Source organism: Corvus cornix, chromosome 3 (genome assembly GCF_000738735.6).
Source record: "Corvus cornix cornix isolate S_Up_H32 chromosome 3, ASM73873v5, whole genome shotgun sequence".
Classification (NCBI taxonomy): Eukaryota; Metazoa; Chordata; class Aves; order Passeriformes; family Corvidae; genus Corvus; species Corvus cornix.
In genome coordinates this window covers 79,240,149-79,259,337 of record NC_047056.1, presented here as the reverse complement: position 1 = coordinate 79,259,337, position 19,189 = coordinate 79,240,149, and the positions used below count along the sequence as shown (strand labels likewise).

Sequence of the window (19,189 nt, the reverse complement as noted above, 5' to 3'; positions counted from 1 at the left end):
GAGTAAGGGAATAAAGGTAGGTATTTATTTGAAGGGCCTTCAGAGGTACACCCTGGGGAGCCAGAGGCTGCTGCCAAGATGGACCCCAAGATGGACAACAGGTCACAAGTTCTTCACACTTTTGTAGGTTTGGTTCATTTGCATCTCAGGGCTAATTCTCCAATTAAAGCTTCAGTTTAATGATGTATTCCCCTCTGCTTGCCCCCCTCTCAAAGGCTTTTGGTTTATACTTTTTGGGCCTAGGACAGTCTGGGTGTCCTTGAAGACAAAGCCTGGAGAGGCTTTGTTATGTCTACCTAGCATGAGAGAGCAGAAGTTAACAGGCTACAAGAAACTTCAGAGTTACACACTAGGCAGTACAGGATTTAAAAAATACAAAAGTTAAAACCTAAGGCATCATTCCCCCCCTTTAGGGGCTTGACAAGGCCTCTACCTTTTTAAAGGTAGGCTTTAAGCCATAAAACAATGAAGATTAAATAGGATTTCAGGCGTGTGCCTAGAGATAATAAACCCCGTTCATGGGCACCTTACAGTGCTGCTGAACTTCTAGAACCAGCTCAGCATTTGGGCAGCAGGAGCTGAAGAACAAGTCAATCCCATTGTCTTTACATGGTCTCCCATTCACAAACTGCATTTCCCTCTCTGGAGGTGTTAGTAAATGAGGAATTGGACTGTGCCTCCCACCAGGCTGTGTACAGTATGTGAAGTATTAGACTTGCAGACTATGTTGGGATCTTCAACTCAAAGAAGTAAAAATAAAGATTGTCAGCAGGTAAGAAAACCCAACTGTTACCACAGCAACTCTTTCTAGTTATATTGGACGTAGTCCTCTTGTTCTTCAGAGGAATTTTTAAGATGTTCCAGTGAACTTCTTTAATAGTTTGCAAATGAAACGTATTTCTTTCTAATGAAGGATCCTTTTTAAAAAATGGTTTTCCCACATGGAATATCGCTCCAGCAAAATAGTCTTGGTCTACAACAACTTCACAAGCTCTGCATGGTTTCTGTTCCAAAAGACCATGAGGGGAGACTCAAAACAAAGCAGTTTTGTTTCTAGTTACAAAACAAGCAGAACATTATTAGTTCAAAGGATACTAAACTTAAAATTCTCCTAATAGCTCTTACTATTTTAAAAGTTATCATTCCTGGAGGTCTATGGATAGTTCTTCCATTCTCCACATAATTGCAACCTGGGGAAGTCAAGAATTTTTTTTTTTTTTTTTAATTGTAAACATTAATCAAAATGCGTTCTGAATATTGGATTTTCTTTTCATAAGCCTATTCAAAAGGGGAAACAAAGATTTCTTACTTAAAGGGATTACACTGTTAGTGACCAAGGGGACACTGAAATATTTTGTCCCTGGTTCCAATTTTTCAAGCAAGATTTTTTTCAGGAGAAATAGAGTGAACTCCTCTCTTTCTGAGTCCTCCCGCACCTTTTTATGTGATTCTGTATTTCCCTCAAACACCAAGATGCTGTCTCTGCTATTCCCAGCTTAGAAATGGGGGATCACTTCAGCACCAGTCTTCAGTGCCGTGACAGCATGGTCTCTACAGTTGGAATTACTGTCGTTTTGTTTGGGGTTTTTTAAGGTGAATGTGACTGTAGTTTACCTTGCTTTGGCAAAATGTTCCTGGGATTTGTTATGGATGGATCTTCATCTTGGTTGCTGCCTGGCAGACTGAGTTGTGGCTGCAGGAAGAATTGCAGGTTTGGGGGATGGACTCACCCGCTCAGGAACATTCATACATTGTGTGCCTTCACTTTACAGTTAAACCTTATTAACCAGCTTCATCTGTCCCTGGGCCACTCATCAGTGAAGCACCATCCCAAACGTTGTTCTTCTAAGGAGGGCTGTAAGTGCTGGTAATGGCACACTCCTCTGTCCTCTCCTGCTACGAATTACAGGGTGCGATCTCCGATCTCCGATCTCGCACAGTTTAGCTGCTCATGTCTGATAGGGTATCTCATTATCCAAGCTGCCCTCCTACCTGTATTTCATCTGATTGCAGGTCTTAGTCATACAGTCAATGAATAAATAGTCTGAATGGGAGGTTGAGCAGTAGGAGGAGGGATTATGAAGGGCCACAGTACTCACCAATACTCAGTGTTGACGCTCTTTTCTTTTCTGCTTGTGTGTGTGCCTTGCTGAACCATTCAGTAGAACAGAAGGGAAGCAGAGAGCAAAACAGCCAAGCCAAAAGCAGCAGTGGGTACTGGCAGCAGCACAAAACCCGGGGTAAATGTCTTCCCTTGGGATAACTGCCTGTTCCAAAGCAAGTGATTTGGGTCTGTCACCAGGTCTTTGAAGTTTTATGTTTTGCTGAAGCATGAAAACATCCATAACAGGGATCAGTGCCATGGTCAACTTTATAAAACAAAATAGGCCAAAAAAAAAAATTAAAAGCTTTAAAAATTTACTTAAAAAGGAGGAGAGGGAATTTCGGTAACAGAACATCTTGTAAAGATGCATGTACAAAGCAAGGTAGAACTTAAAACACAGAGGAAAAGTCTTCTTTAGTGAAAAACATGAAGTTCAAGAAAGACAGTATTAACCACAAGTTTTCTAAAAAAATTAATCAGAGAATAATGTCTCTGTGAGAGTTGACTGCTAAGCATGAAGGTTGCAAGGCTCAGTAACAGATACAGATTTTATTTTTCTTCTCAGATGAGAGGTTAAGTGTGTAGGTTACATGTCTTCCGGGTCTGGCTATCTACTAAATTAAGATATCACCAGGGATATCAAGAGCACCTTTGCACTGAGATAAGATCAGCTGACAAGCACAGCTCTGGAGCAGTTAAATGCTGCTCTGGGGCAATCAAACAAGCTTGCTGCCTTTGTTAATATAGATGTCATGCACATACGAGGGGAGAGCACTTCAGCTAACTTTGATCAGATTAGCTCAGTAACAAGGCTGTCTAGCTGTGGGAATCAGGAACTCCATGACTGAGAATTTACAGTTTCTTGGCTGGGTGAATTAACCCGTTCAGCACTCCATGCTAATATAACATGATATTTCTGTACCCAAGCTAGCTCATTTCAGCACTTACACAAATGTAGTCTGCAAAACAACTGGAGACAATTCAAAACATCTTTTTATTTTCTGTTCTGTCAGGCATAGATTCATCGTGAAAGGAGGTTTCTATCTCCATAAATAATCTCTGGAGGAAGAACAGGTACAGGGAGAACGTCTTTCTGCCACAACTTGGTGGGAAAGGCAGCACTTACATGTTTTGACAGTGTTGGGTTGCACAGCTGATTACTATAAACTCTACCCCAAAATATTTTGCAAGATCCAGCTACCCATGTCGCTTGGCTCCATGGTATGGGAAATTAGAGCCTCTGGTGTCCATCCATTAAACATCTCAGGATATAAGGTAGAGCACGAAAAGGGTAAAGTGAAAGGAGCTACCAGGAATGAGCTGAAGTTTACGTAGGTATTTTGTGTAGTGTAAAACAAAAGAGATTCTTTACATGTACGGTGCTAAGGGTCTAAAGGGATGTGAAGATGAGTTTTAAAGTTATTTTTCATTTGATAGGTTCTTTAGAGCAAATTACTATAAATTTAGAGTATTATTTATTACAAAATAATGCAACTAGAGTAGGGTGCGACTCTAGTTTTTTATGAGAAATCTGTGTTTTAACTCCCCCAGAGAATTTTATTTATGTCTGCAAAAACCAGGATTAAATGTGCATTAAGTCCTAGTTTGTATCAGATTGCAGCTCAGCAGCATCTTGCAAGCTTTCACTGCCTAAGATTTACTAACTTTCATATTGAAAGTAGATAAAAATGAGTAATCATCTGTGAATGATAATTATACCACTGCTTGTGGGAGGGAGCATGGTTTGAAGATCATCACTAATTATTGTTTCTCATTTGCATGTGCCGAGATCTGCACCAGAAAAGCTTATCTCTATAGTGTAATGCTGGAGGGATTTATTTAAAAAAAAACCTGCAAAACTGCTGGCTTGTGGTCTCTCATTGACTCCAGATCAGATGGCACCAGGGCTTTTTGAGAGGCAGCACCTCCCCTCTCCCATCAGTTTTCTCCCAGGCTTCTAACTTGGGAAGGAAATCCTCCAGGCTGGCAAGGTTCACTGGGAAGGAAGGTGAAGTCTTCCTGATACACAAGCGGAGATCCCCTTTCTAATGCTGAGGGAGTTAAAACGTGGTCACCCTGGCATTCAGTGAAAGAGACAGAGATTAACATCACAATATACAGTGACAACTGTGATAGCAGTGACATAGCACCGCTTCTCAGCTTGCCATTTTAGCAACCTCTTAGACAGAACTTAGTTTTCATTGGAAAATAAGCAGAGCTGTGAGGTTTCCTGCACACACCCACAACTGGCCTGCACCAACACTTGGTTTTGCTCTTGCAACAGGACAAGAGGACCTGGACTCACCTCATTGCCCTGAGGAGGTGATGGCTTCCAAAGCCATCAGGCCTGGTGTAGGCATTGACACAGCAGCACCAGCGTGCTGCATCCCTCTGTCCCCTGGGTCCCATGCTGGTTGGGAATAACCCAGTCCTCCCAGCCTCCCAACAATGGTGTCAGGTTTGACTCATGTGCTCTGGTCTGAACAAGTTGGGTTATTGCCCTGATTTGGCTGTGGATGAGCAATGCATACTCGCTTTTTCCCTTGTTATCTCTTCTTCCACTTCTCATCCCTCTTTTCACCAGACTTGACACTCCCTTCCTCCATCTCAGCCTCCTCCCAAAAGGAAAACTCTAGCCAAATTACCTCCTCCCCACTGGTCCCAGTTTTGCAACAACTAGTGAAATCTAGTTTCTGATAGAATCGATGTAGGCAAGCTCAGCTTTATATGCAGTTACTGTTGGAGAGACTGAGGTACTGTGGGTTTTACAAGGCTGTGCTCCCGAAAAGTCCCCAGTGCTCCTCTCCACTCTCCTGTGAATTTCAACCGCATCTCATGTAACTCCACCTGCAAAACCCAGCCATCCCTTGGGGCTTCACCTGTGACTTGTGCCAGGCACCTGCACTGGTACCTGTCGTGTCCAGCACGTTCTCCTGTTGTACCCAGCAGTGTCCCCAGTGCTGTTCACTCAGCCCATCCTCTGGCCAGGACCAAGCTGGAGCAGAGAAATCCCTGTATCCCTAGAAACCTACATTACACAAAGACAGACTGCAGGCCATTATATCCTTGATTACAACGTACTGTGCTTTGGTTATTTATGTCAGGGTCACTACATGTATGAACATTCGTCAGATGCCCACAGATGCAAACACAGCTAGGCCTCCGCACACCTTGCTTACTGCTGAGTCCTTCCAACCTGTCTTTCCATCATGCTGCTTGGTTCACTGGTGTGCCCAGGGTAAATTGTACCTTGAAGGTCAATTTTATAGGTCAATTTGTGCAAATTTCCTAGTAATTTCATTCCTGGCCTCATTCAGTCTGTGTAGGAAAAGGTCACATCCCTAAATCTATGGTCCCATAATGCAGCTAGGAATTCCTCAGACAGGTTTTTGTAAAATTTTGGGTTTCACACAAAAATAGTGATTTCCTTTATTGTCCTACCCCAGTTTATGCTTCTGTAAGGCAACCCCGATGCACCTTCTGATAGTTTACCTTCATTTTGCCTACAATACAACTGCATCTAAATCTCATGCTGTGGGTGTGAATAGGAGCTGCCTGGTGACAAGAAGATTTTGTTTTGCTGACAATCTTGCCACAGGTTGGTGTGATTATGACCATCTCCACTTTCTCAGCTTTTGGATGCTGCTTTTCCAAATACGACATGTTACAAGCAGCATCAGTGCCTATATAAATCCATAACGTGACCTCTGCAGCACTGACATCCTCAGAAACCCAAAGCAATACCCGCATGACAGAGCACAGTACTTAGTGTTTGGAAACCTATAATCCTTGGTTAAAATCAGCTCTATTATTTGATTACCAAGGAGCCATGAAGTCCAAGATTTGTTGACTTTACAAAAGCAGGATGATCTAGAAAGTTGCGAGTGAAAGGCCTGAATTTCAGTGCTTTGTACATAAACTTGGAAGAGAAAACCTCTTTGAAGGAAGAGGAAGAGCACTGAAAGTTTAGCATCTTTTCATGGTTTGAAATATTACCATTATCATAAATGTGCTAAGTCATATTTTCCATAAACTGTCTCACAAATCATGGTATAGATTCTTGCCCTTCACAGCTCAAATCATGGAAATATTGAAAGTGAAAAGCACTCAGACCAATTCAGAGTTTAACAGAGTCAAACTGATTTATTGCTGTCAAGGGCACAAAGATGTAGCAGCTGTACAGAGCCATAATTGCTTAGAGGAAATGTAAAACCATGGATGTAAAGGAACTAACCTGCCTTAAACATACACATGTGCAATGCCAGTTCCACTTGTTTGCTCCAAGTGATGTTGTTCCATTTGTTATGAAGTGGTGCAAAGTTCAGTGGCCAAGGAGTGGGAGTCAGTCTGTCCAGCAGAAATTCAGAGTATTCTGCTACACTGTGGTACTCTGCTGAGAAGGGGGAGATGTTTTTTTGGCAAGAGCAGACATGGACATTGCCACCTTACAGCTTAAAATGGTCCAGTTCCTTTTAAGGAACAATTAATCAAACTCTTTCCCCTTTCTTCCTCCTAAACAGCACTCAAAGCCATTACCAATAATCAGCTAATATGAAACATGATTGATTCCCATTTGGAGGAAGCCAGATGAGTTTCTTGCACCAAATGTGGGAAATTAGTCTGTGTGTGTAAAATTTTCTCTGTAGGAAATGACTGACAGCCTAAAGCAATACAGCTGCAAAACATAAACACGGCAGTGCTTTTAGTGAGAGCACTTTAAATAACAGTTACTAATGTCCCTTCCAAGATGTCACTTAGAAAACCACAATCAATTACTATAGTGATAGCAATACTATATATAGCAATTGTATGCAAGTGATAGAGATGCTGGAAACCAGCTATTATTGCCTAGAGATAGTAAAACTCTCCTTGTTAACACTCATGTTACAGCCACAAACACACCTGCATTTTTAAAGATTAGTGATAAGTAGCATTTAAATCCTGCCCTGTATTAATAAGCAAGGTCAATCACTGGCATCTCCTTGTAAATCACTTCCCAGTTTAAAACATTATTTCTTTCCTGGCCCAAAGTACTCTCTATCTGTGTCTTCTAATACAAAAGTAGAGTGAGGACAGTTGGACAAGCGTGGACAGTGAGAGAGTGGGTGAGGAGCAGGCACTGCAGGAGGGTGGACGTGAGCCCTGGCCGAGCCCCCAGAGGTAATAACGACATGGAGACTGATGGATGGATTTCCATCTGACTTCTCCAGTCAATTTTCAATAATCAGGCCTAATATTTCCTCCTAGGCTATTCACAGTTTAAAGCTGTTTAAAGTAGTTTCTTAAGAGTAGAGTATGCTTTAGGGGGAAGGCGGTTCTGCAGTTCCTTGGGCAGAATTTAAAACATTTTGCTAACCTAGAGACTATGGCAGTACGGATCTGCTTTCCTAGATCCTATCCACAAATAGAAGCTTTTTTCTAAAGTTTCTATTTTTAATTTTCCCTCATTCAGCTCATTCTGAAGATGGCACTCCAATTTTTGAAGAAGAGCATATATACACAGAGCTAGGCAGCCAACTAGATTTAAATTCATAATTCCTCATTCAATTTCTTAATTCCTCATTCGCTTGCATGTGCAAACTCAGAGCCTAATCCAAGTCCCACTGGTGTCAGTGAGAATGGGTTTTACCTCTCAAATTTAGTCATATAAAAATCAGGCGTGTATTCTAAATGCAACTGTGGAGGAGCCACTTGTAGTCAAAAGAGAGAAAGATCAGCATTTCCAGGATATGATTCATACCATCTTCCTTAAAGGCTTGTCTCGAAAAGGAAGAAGTGTATTTCCAGCAGCCACTATCTTATTCCCCTGCTTGCTGAGGGAACCTGTACAACTAACCTAGAAGACTTTTTACTCTTTGATAAATGAAGTCAGGGGAAGCAATCTTCCTGTTTATTTTGATGGAAAAGGATTCAGACTTTCAGTTTTCCACATCCTTTACACCGAGATAAATTACAAATGAGTAAGCAAGGTGCCAGAAGTTATCCCAAGCTGCATCTCATGGACTGTTGACTCTGGCTTCAGTTAGTGTTTGGGATATATGGAAAAGATATACGAACTTCTGAAAAAAAATTAAACTTTTTTTTCAACTATTGTTTGTACCTTGCATCACACTGGACTCCCTGACAGGGAGCACAATTAGATAGAAATCTCAAAGCAGTGGCAGAAGCTTTTTGTCTGTCTCCTCTAAAGACACTCACAGTGGGATATGTGAAATGTCAGGAATAATTAAATAAAACTATATAAGCTCCTACCAACACTGATGTGCTGTGTAAAACCAAGCATTTGCCATAAAGCTTTTAAACATTGTTGGAAACCTGCATGATAAAGGTAACCTAAGTAATTTTTGAGCACAGTTTCCAATATATTAATACAGACATGGATATGAAAAAGCAGAATAGAAAGCTATGAAATGCTGGCATGCCTTTGCCAAGATAGGCTGCTCTGCTGCTTTTTTTCCAAAGGTGATAGATAGAAGTAATTGATGCCACTCATGTAGCAATTAAAATGAAAAGGCAAATTCCTTCAGCTCTTCATCTGCTGGAGTGTATTTTAACAAGCAGAAAAGGACTATCAGGAAAAGGTATCAGTATCACAACAATCATAGGCATGTTTGTGCAAAGGGACTTCTGGAGGTCCCTTAGCCCAGTCTCCGACTTTAAGCAAAATCTCCAAAACCAAAGAAGGAATAACCATTTCACATCAGCAGGAATCTGTCCCAAATTGTCCTTTAGAGAAGAAAAAAATGAACAATGAATGCAGAGAAAGGGGGAGAGAAAAGGCAGAAGAGAAGGGAAAACAGACCAACATTTTATCTGAGATAATAATATTAGAAATAGAAAACTTTTTACCAAAAGGTGGGATTATCCTAGATTGGCTAACTGATGTGTTTTTATCTTCTAGGAAAACAATGAACAGGATGAAACCTGGAAGCTTTTTGCTGCTCTGTTGAATATGGAATTATTAAAAAAAAAAAAATACTGCACCGAGAGCATCTCTTTCAAATGGATAACTTCTGAACCTGGAACTCTTCATTACCAACTTCTTGCATCCTGGAGGGGAAAATGAATCTCACAAATTGCACCACTGAAGCCAGTGTGGCTGCAAAGCCAAAAACAGTAACTGAAAAGATGCTCATTACCCTGACCTTGGCCACAATCACAACCTTGACCATGCTACTGAATTCTGCTGTAATTGCAGCAATCTCCACAACCAAGAAGCTCCACCAGCCGGCAAATTATCTCATATGTTCACTGGCTGTGACAGATCTCCTTGTTGCTGTTCTCGTCATGCCCTTGAGCATCACTTACATAATGATAGATAAATGGACTTTGGGGTACTTCATCTGCGAGATCTGGCTTAGCGTCGACATGACCTGTTGCACGTGTTCAATCCTTCATCTGTGTGTCATTGCATTGGACAGGTACTGGGCCATCACAGACGCTATCGAATACGCCAGGAAAAGAACGGCAAAAAGGGCTGGGCTGATGATAGTGACCGTGTGGACTATCTCCATTTTCATATCAATGCCCCCCTTGTTTTGGAGAAATCACCGTAGCATTAATATTCCCAGTGAGTGTCGCATTCAGCATGACCATGTCATCTACACGATTTATTCCACATTCGGAGCATTTTACATCCCCTTGACTTTGATCCTGATCCTGTACTACAGAATATACCATGCTGCAAAGAGCCTTTACCAAAAGCGGGGTTCGAGCCGCCACCTCAGCAACAGGAGCACTGACAGCCAGAACTCTTTTGCCAGCTGCAAGCTCACACAGACGTTCTGCGTCTCGGACTTCTCCACATCTGACCCAACCACAGAGTTTGATAAAATCAATGCATCCGTGAGGATCCCTCCTTTCGAGAATGACTTGGACCTGGCTGGTGACCGGCAGCAGATCTCCACGACACGAGAACGAAAGGCTGCTCGCATTTTGGGGCTGATTCTGGGTGCTTTCATTTTGTCTTGGTTGCCCTTTTTCATCAAGGAACTGCTTGTGGGCCTCCACATTTGCACTGTTTCTCCAGAAGTAGCAGACTTCTTGACCTGGCTTGGGTATGTCAACTCACTCATCAACCCTTTGCTGTACACGAGCTTTAACGAGGATTTCAAGCTGGCCTTTAGAAAGCTCATCAGGTGTCGAGAACATACTTAAAAGTACTGAGAGATGATGGCACTGACATGACTCCTGGCCTTAAAAATGAGCAAAATTATTTGACTCTGCCACCATTTCCCTTGATGAAGGGTGTTTTTGTGTTTGCCTATTTGCTTGACTGTTCTTCAGCCTGTAATTCATTATGCCGTTTTTTTAATCTCTAGTGTTATTCATGGTAAAGGGTTTGAAATAAATTTATTCTATAAAGGAAAAGATTTTTTAGAACTGAAACAACAACAAAAATATTATTAGTATTAGGTACTCATGTCTAAGACATTTTGTGTAATCAATGATTCAAAAGCAAATAACGATATTCACTTTTTTACTTCTTCCATTTAAGAATCATACATCTAAATTATCATGCACTGTATAAACTGAACCCCATAAATACACCTTCAAAAATTAATAAACACTTCATGGTCATGACAGTTAAACAGCACCTCTTTACTGTGGCATTCTGAAAAAGCTGTAACAGCCATTTAGGAGGAAAATTGCCAGCATTTCCACCTGGGGCTGAGGCAGAATAAACTATTTCTTTTTTCAGGAATACACTCCCAGAACAGAAAGCAAAGTTCAGTTCATTGCATCTAGAAATGATCCCATTTCATACCCCAAAGGAATTATTTAAGTGGCTCTTTTTGTGCAATATTCCAGATTAGCATTCAAGGTGTTGGGCAGACACCCATGCAGTTTGTTTGGCAGTTGAGAGGATGCAGCTAGCAAGAGTCATACTTGTGAAACTAACTGCACGTCTGAGTGGTCACACTTTCAATTCCACTAACCCTATTTCTTCAGGCCTTGTGCCTTAGTCAGTTCCAGGGTGGTATTATTCACCTGTGCCATGCTTCACCTGGATCTTGTGGTGCATAACCCCAAAGGTCTATGGATCTTACCCCCACCAACTTAGACAACTGCATATCTTCTCAGCAGACCAGCAATATACAGAAATTCAAAAACATCAGCTAAAACCAAATTATTTCTGAACATCAGAAAAAAAATCAGGAAAATATTTTAAATAGCACTCTGCACATATGCCTTGTCGTCATCTCACAATTTGCAATGGCAATCTTGCCCACTTAACCTATGGTCAGGTGGTCTGGGAGGATTTCTTGCTCTGGGAGTCTTTCACAGACTTAATTCCTCTGTCCTGAGAGACAAAGAGTCCTTTGTATTCTGTCTTTTGTGCTTATGGAAGTTAAAATGTCCTGATTCAAATATTGTGGAAGTCAGTCTGGGAAGGGGCAAAATCAAAGCTGAGAATTTGATACTGTCCGTTAGCAATTCCTAAGCACAATTTAAATATTTATTATTCCCCTTGCACCCTAATTTTCTTCCCTGTCCATTTTTCTGGACAAATTCTTTTTGAATTACACCAATACACAATAGAGGAAATATCACATACGTCAACCTGACGTGCAGTAACAGTGAAAACTACAGTATGGCAGCTCCAAATCCATCAAAACAAACATTAGAGGCAGCAAAAGTGCTATAACAGCACTAGAAGCCATCTCTTAAAAATGTTTTGAAAATTTACAAGATGACAATAATCTTTCTTATCAAGAGTCAAGGAAGTGTAAGTAATCTGTGAGCAATAAACTGCAAATGGAACTGAGAAATGACATCCTTACTGGTGAGAGAAAGCATTTGGTTGGAAAGATGCAGTGCCACAAGCTGAGCATAAACCAAGTCTGAAGGCGACAAAAGCATGACCTGCTGTGATGCCTTAGGTTCTCTCAAGACATCAGCTGCTTACCCACATACAGTGGGATTCTTCTTTCAGGGCTCCCTGCCTGAGTTTGGGATGTTTATCTCCAGCTGTCCTTCTGAAGCTACTGTTGCAGCTGCCTCCTCCAGATGCCTTTAGGTTCCCTACTAGCTAACATTAATACCTAAATGGAGGGGGAAATTAATCTCAGCCACTGAAAATTTCTTTTAGTGGGGAAGCACAGACATCCATTATGGTTCTTCCTCTTTGCAGCTTGTTGGAGGTGGGAACTGTTGTTTGAAACCAGGGAAGTGTGTCCTGATGCTGTCTATCTATAAAGCTTCCAAAGCAGCTCCCCATAGTACATACACTATTAAGAAAAACATAAACAAACCTGGAAATTAAAATAAAAATACGGTATTCATAAGAAGTGCTGCAGAGTAGTATTTTTTTTTCTTTCAGCAAGCTCAATAGAAATTATTATTAAAGAATAAAGAGTGGGCATAATTTCCTGAAACACGTTGACTCTGTGAGGGAAGACAGGACACCCAAGCAGTTATGGCTATAAGGGTAGGTTTAGCATCCTTTGGGTGAACAGAGTGCCCAGCTGCAGTGATGATCAGAAAGGGAAGAGTAAATGTGCAAGACTACCCTAGCAGACAGTCTGAGCCACCCCAAGGAACTGAGCTGAGGCAGAAGCTGCACCCCAGCCAGGTTCTTTGGAGCTGTCTCTGGGGCTATGGCTCAGCTGTGGGGTGGGCTGCACAGGGGTCTTTGCTATGAAGAGAGAGGGGGTGGGAATGACAGTGCTGGTGAAAGGTGTTTCAGAGGGGAAAACCAACAAAATGAGAGAGGCTTCCATCTCTGACTACTGCTCCTAAGGGCACATGGCACAGAGAGTAATTTAGTTCGGAAGGGATCTCTGGAGGCCAACTAGTCCAAGCCCCCTACAAACAACAAACCTCAAAGCTCAACACTGCTCTGAAAAGCCATGTGCAGTCATGTTTCTTGTGGAAAAACAGCAGCTCAGTTAACTCTGTTGTCAAGACTAATGCTCATTTAAAGCTGTAAGTGTGGCTGAAGGGCTGGAAATGCTGAATGTGACCTCCACAGCAGCTGTCATAGGCAGGTAGCAGTGCTTCAGAAACATGTACGAAAACTGTGAAATACAGGAGCCACATCATCTTTATTTCTACTAATGGCTTCCTTTCAGTTTGTGAACTCCACTATTACCACTCAAACTACCAATCAGGTTGGAGGCTGTATTCAATTTTAATATCTAGAGGTAATTAACAGGAAAAAACAGATGGATGCCTAATTTCCGTGCTTCCCTGTTAAATAAAGGCTCACCATTCACTGCCAGCTGACTACTGATTTTCTAATTAAGTCATTAGCTAAACACAGAGAATGTTTTCCAACAAATGCCACTAGACTGATGAAGATGTATGTTTTCCTCATGTTCAGAATCAAAGTCAGAAACAATATAAAGGGTTGGCTACTTAAAACAATTCAGCTTGATCAGAAATTACTGGTCTTCTCATGAAAATAAAAACTTTTGCTAGTCTGACACCACTGTTTGACAACTTCTCTTTTTTTTTTTTTCTATGTTAAGTTTTTGCTGCTTTTACCATGGGTTTGGAGACATTTCTTGACCTGTCCATGGCAAGTCCCCATTCACACCTACCCTGATCGGGCCCACTCACACCATGGTCTGCAATACAAGGTCTTCCCAACAAGCTCTTAGTGATGTATTCAAGACCTACAGACTACATCCATCTTCCTTAACCTTTCTAAACCATTCTGCATCCTCAAAGCCTTATTTTCTTTAATGGTGCCCTTGAAAAGTTGTCTTGCTTTACAACCCCAGCTCCCTGTCCTGCCTTTGGGTTTCTGACTCTGTCTAATCCCTACATTTATTGTGGTCCTACTAAAGCAAGTCCCTGTTCTCTCCCCGTCTCAGCGGTGATCAGATTGTGGCTGTTCAAGTCTGTCAGATTTTACTCTGTCTTACTAGTATCCAGGCCACATCCTGGATTTTTGCTCTGTGTAAGCAGCCAGTGCTTTGGAGTGAGTTCATACACCCATAAAGATTGCACCCATCAATAAGCTGCCCTCCCCAAAAGACATGCTCTTCAAATGCTAATTTACCTACTTTTTAAACTTGTTGCCTTTCTTCTGTATCCTATCCTTTTGTTCCCTTTCTTCCACATTAAAAGTGACCCTCATATTATTGTTTTATGGACCTGTATCTTCACTTTTAGGGACTTGTCCCTGCACAGATTACCCATGTTTCACTCAGCTCCCGCTCTTCTGCCTGTGCCAACCACAACTCTCTTCTCTGCAAGCTTTGTCTTCACCACTTCCATGAACTTTCCACATCTCTCCTGTTTCTTGCAGTTGATGGGGTTTTTCCTTCTCAAAACCACTTGTGATGCGGTAAGACTCCTGAAAGAAAAGCAGTCAACAAGGGCAATGGAGGAATTATTCTCTGGGTATTGTCTGTCTTTTTTTCTCCACCTTTCCCGTATAGATCACATCCTCATCTGAGGTGAGCTAGCTCTCTCTAGTGCACAGCTTATACAGACACAGCAAAAACACATTAAGAGTTGCTTATGTCCTGAGCCACTTGGATTTGGTTCATGCACAGGCCTTTAAAGTTCTGGGTTCCTCACCACAATGATGTACCGAGCTGTTCACAGCATGAGATTAATTTTGTTGATCTTCCTGAATGGAGATAGATGATAGGATTGAACTTCCCAAAACGTTTAAAACAAAGCCCCTGCCTCACCAACTTTATGTAAAAGACTGTCACTATTCAGACTTCACTGCCATGCACCTGAGCTGTCTGTAGTTACCACTTCTCATTTCTTTGTCCTTTGCATGTGCTAGGAAGGAACAAAACAAAACAAACAACAAAAAAACCCCCCACACACAAAAACAACCACAAAAAACCCCAACCAAACAAGAAAAAACAACTTTAAAAAATTTGGTTTATTCAAGACATTACAAGAATAAAGGAATCTTTTCTAAGGACTCTATTTCCACCCCTCTGTTTTGAATCCCAGTTATCAAAAAGTAAAGAGCATGACAGTGTTGAGGGGAAATACAAGCTTCCAGCTTAAGTGCAGAGATGGTCCTTGTGCCTGGGTGTTGTTTAACCATTGCAAATATCAGTGAGACAAGCTGGTTTATGTTCATCCTTTATACACCCAGATGATTTCTATGAAGAATTATCTTAAATTGTTTTATTGCTTAAGAAGACACGGTAAATATTGTGGTATTTTTTATCGGTCATGTAGTATTTCATAAGAGTCTCATGCAATATATAGTCACCCTTTCTAATTGCCATCTGTTTTTCACTTGGGGCCAAAAAGAATGATTTTTTTTTTTTAAATTATCTGACTTTGGATAAATTCCAGGTTCATCAGCTGTAAAATTATTCTTCAACATTCTCTATTTTATTCAATGTACCTTTGCAAACATTGGTCCCTTCCTCTTAAAGGGGAATTTTCTTCATTAATCCCATGCATGTAATCATCTGTAGATGATGTTATATGATTAAATTACTCCTTCCTACTCAGCTAATTTCTATGCCTCTATGAATCAGTGCTTAAAGATAAATTTTTGATGTTGCTGCTGTAAGTAGAAGATGTAACCATGAATGAGCTGTGGGAAAAAAACATGATTAGAAAATTATATGAACATCTTCTCAAAGACCTAAGGGAGAGAGACTCATTCCAACTTTTTACCTTCTTAATCACTTTTCTTTCCTCACTTCACTATTTCCCAGTCTGTGAATCCTGTTCATTAATTTTTTTCCCCCTGTTTCTTATCTTTCTCTCCTTCCTTTCCTTGGCAGCCTTCTTCAGCACCACAGTGGCATCTAGTAACCTGTAGCAAGAAGCAAGGCTGTGTTGTGCTATGTTGGTGCACATCACCTAAGCATCTGCTCTTGGTTTTAGGAAATCAGGTTCCAGGCTCAGTTCCTTGTCACTGTTCCACTCAGCCTCTGCTTCAGCTTTATTGCAGTTTTACTACAAATTGTATTTCTAATGTGCATCAAGATTCTTCCAAGTGAAAGATGCTGTGCATTAAATCATAGTTTCTTCCCACGTGTCACAATTTTTGAAGAGATCTTTTTAATAATTCCCTCTCTTCTCCTCACCCATGGGGCTTCTATCAATAAAAACGAAAGCCACAGCTAGCATGGTTTTCAGATGCAATAAGTGGTGCTGGAAATGCCCACGCCACTCCTCCCACTGCCCCTCATATTTCATGCTCTTCTAGTTGCTTCCACTGCATACTTAAAACACATTAGCATATAAAGCAGCTTTCTGAAGTCTTCGTGGGTTAATTTCCTGCATGACAAGTTCTGAGCCTCATTTCTATCTGGTGCAAGATCCCTTGTCACTAGGGTACTCAAATCTTCTAATGTACTATGTCTCACATATTCATCCTGTACACTGCATGACTGCCAATGGCACACATTTCTATGAGGTGAGGCATAAAGCACTGTCACCTTGCAACTACACTTTATAAAAAATGCATGTTTTGTCAATTAAGAAACAAAACATAACTTTTGGGAAGAGGGGGGACAAAATTCCTATTCCCTTGTAAATTGTTTTGTGCACAATTTGAAATGACTCAACTTCAGAATATTCATTTTAAAAGAGCACTAAGAAGCAAAACATGAAATCACATGTGCATGCCTGAACAACTTGCAACAAGCAGAGTGACCCTCCAGTGGATTTTACAATAAAAAATTGTTTCTCTCCAAAGCTTTCTACAACGACCTTTTCAAGGGAATAGAAAGTTCCACAGAAATGACTTTCACTTTTGTAATGCCACTAGAAATATTATCTCAGTCCTTTACAGGAGGAACAGCCTGCCAAGCTGCTAGACTGCTGGGATAAGCCTCAACAAGCTTATTTCTTCAATAAATAAAAAATGAGGATAACACCTCCAGCCTGAGGGTTTTAAATTGAATTGACCACTAAAATAAAGTCTATCAGCTAGAGTTTTACTTTTATTCGTACATATTTCAGTGCAATTCCTCGTTTGTTTATTGCTAAGCTTGCATATGAGAAATGAAAATAATCACTTTTTAAATTCAGAATAACAAGAAAATACTCTCTCTCTTGTTTTTCCAATTTCAGAACATTTCTGTATTATGACTGGACAGTCATTTTGAAGCAGGCAGAAAGAAAAAATTAATCCAATTAGGTTCAGAGAAGTTAATCTAGGACTGCAAAATTAAGCATGGTTGTCTTGGTCTGCTGCTTGCATATACACGCAAGTCACAGATCAAAATCCTTTAATTTTTCACTACAGCAGTTTCTCTACTTGCTGAAGAGCGGGTTATCTGTGGTTTTAATTAGGATCAGTAGGAGGCTGTACCCTTTCCCACCATGCACGCAAAACCCGTAGGCAGGAAGGGGATTGAGACCGGGGGCTTTACGGCTGGCAGAGACCGTGCCTTGTCTTCCCTGCGCACTGGGAACGTGGTGTCACCGCTGTATCCTGCCTTCCTCAGAGTCCAGTCTTCCCCCACACAAACCATGGCTTCCACCTTCACCCAGAGGACTCAGGGCACCTCTGACCAAATAAAAGTGAGAGGTGTGAAGGACAGAACCACACTTCCTCCTGGGCTGTGCACTAAACACGTGGCTGGAATTGTGTCCCCCGATACCATCAAACCAGCAGGCTAATGACAGAGCAGGACAGGCTTCTGGACAGTGACAGACTGCAAATAAGCCACCTGCACAATCACCACACCCTGGGCACCTCTCAGCAAGGCACTGTCCCCAAAGCAGTCACTGTCCCTCTCCCTGCTACATGATGCAGCACACCAAATGTGCTCCACACCAGCAGCTCCATTCAGACCTGCAGCAGGGACTCCCAGGAGAGCAGACCTGCCTGGAGCAGGCACATGCTGCCACATCCCTGCTACGTTCATCAAGCCCTTCTAACACATTACAGCAAGGCCTTGCAGCAGACAGGGCTGATCATCGTCCCTCAGTGGGGTTGTGCTTGTGTGTCAGCCTTGCAAAAGCTCAGGCTGCAGCATCCTGACCAACAGCACTCCAGTTAATGCAGACAGGACACATCACACGTTACAGGGATGCCTTCACCTTGCTCAGTGGGGCTGCTTTCCACTGCCAAACCCTTCTTTGTATGGCAGGCAGGCGCATACCCTTAGGGCAACACCAGACCATCTCACAGCGTTTAAACAGTCACACGAGGGACAGTTTCTAAACCTCCCCATTCCCTAAAGCAGACTAACAAGTTCTGACAGTCTACAGATCAAAACATTCCCAGGCAGGAGACTCAAACCCTCTGTGAAAGGAAGGATTGCTGTCCTCCACATCCAGTGGTCCCGGCTGGAAACAAGCCATGTCTCTCCTACAGACACTGCAGTTGGCTGCTCTGGCTGACAGGTGCTGACAGTGGATACCTGTTACTGGGACCAAACCTAGCTCCCACACAAAGATAGCCAAGGCACACAAAGACAGCCACTACTTGTCACCAAGACAACTGAAAGATTGTGTGGGCAAAACCAAGGGAAGGGCTGATAAAACTCACCATCCAGTGACAGCAATAACCCCCAAGCTCTGTGGCTGGGATTCCCAACAACTCACAGAGCAGCCACCAATGTTCCCAAAAGCAACCACTGCTGAGGTCTTACCAGTCTTTAAGAGCCTGTTGAGGTGACAGCAACTCCTCAGCTCAGTGCCCAGCTTCAACAGCTGAGGAAACGCAATGCAAGACACCAAATGCCCCTTTTTTTTGCCCCAGGCTGGGGAACAACAAGCTGCTGCCACTGCAGCCCAAGAGCAACCACAAACGTGGATTTGCTGCTCTCTATCCTCAGGATAGGCACAGGTATGGAATAAGGGAGCTTTGGTCCCCAAAACTGATAGCCTTAAATATGCTATGTGGCAACCACCAAGAGCAGCCTTGGCACTCAGCAAGTCAGGCATGTAAAAGCACATGAGAGAGCTCATGGGGCATGGAGAGCACGGAGCAGCTCCCACTGACTCTCCTGGCTAACTAACATCCTCTTGCCTCCTTCCACATCTATGTTTGTTCATTTTCCTCTCCCTGATTTGAAAATCAGTCCTTACTGATGGATCCTGATCGAGTCAGCACAGTCTGACATTGACACGTAAGTCTGACAGTCTTAATATCAAACCCCTCAAGGTTTGGATCAAACTTTGCAATTT

At 42.0% G+C, this 19,189-nt stretch overlaps 1 protein-coding gene across 2 annotated transcripts in view; it reads left to right on the top strand.

Moving 5' to 3' along the window:
* The window catches only part of HTR1E (5-hydroxytryptamine receptor 1E), a 35,376-nt gene extending 22,050 nt beyond the window's left edge, over positions 1–13,326 (top strand). For both annotated transcript variants that reach the window (XM_010404572.4, XM_039569825.1), the window contains one exon: positions 9,006–13,326. In XM_010404572.4, coding sequence (XP_010402874.1) covers positions 9,167–10,261 — 1,095 coding nt within the window. In that variant the 5' untranslated portion in view covers positions 9,006–9,166 and the 3' untranslated portion in view covers positions 10,262–13,326. The remainder of the gene's footprint in view (positions 1–9,005) is intronic.
* The last annotated feature ends 5,863 nt before the right edge of the window (positions 13,327–19,189 follow it).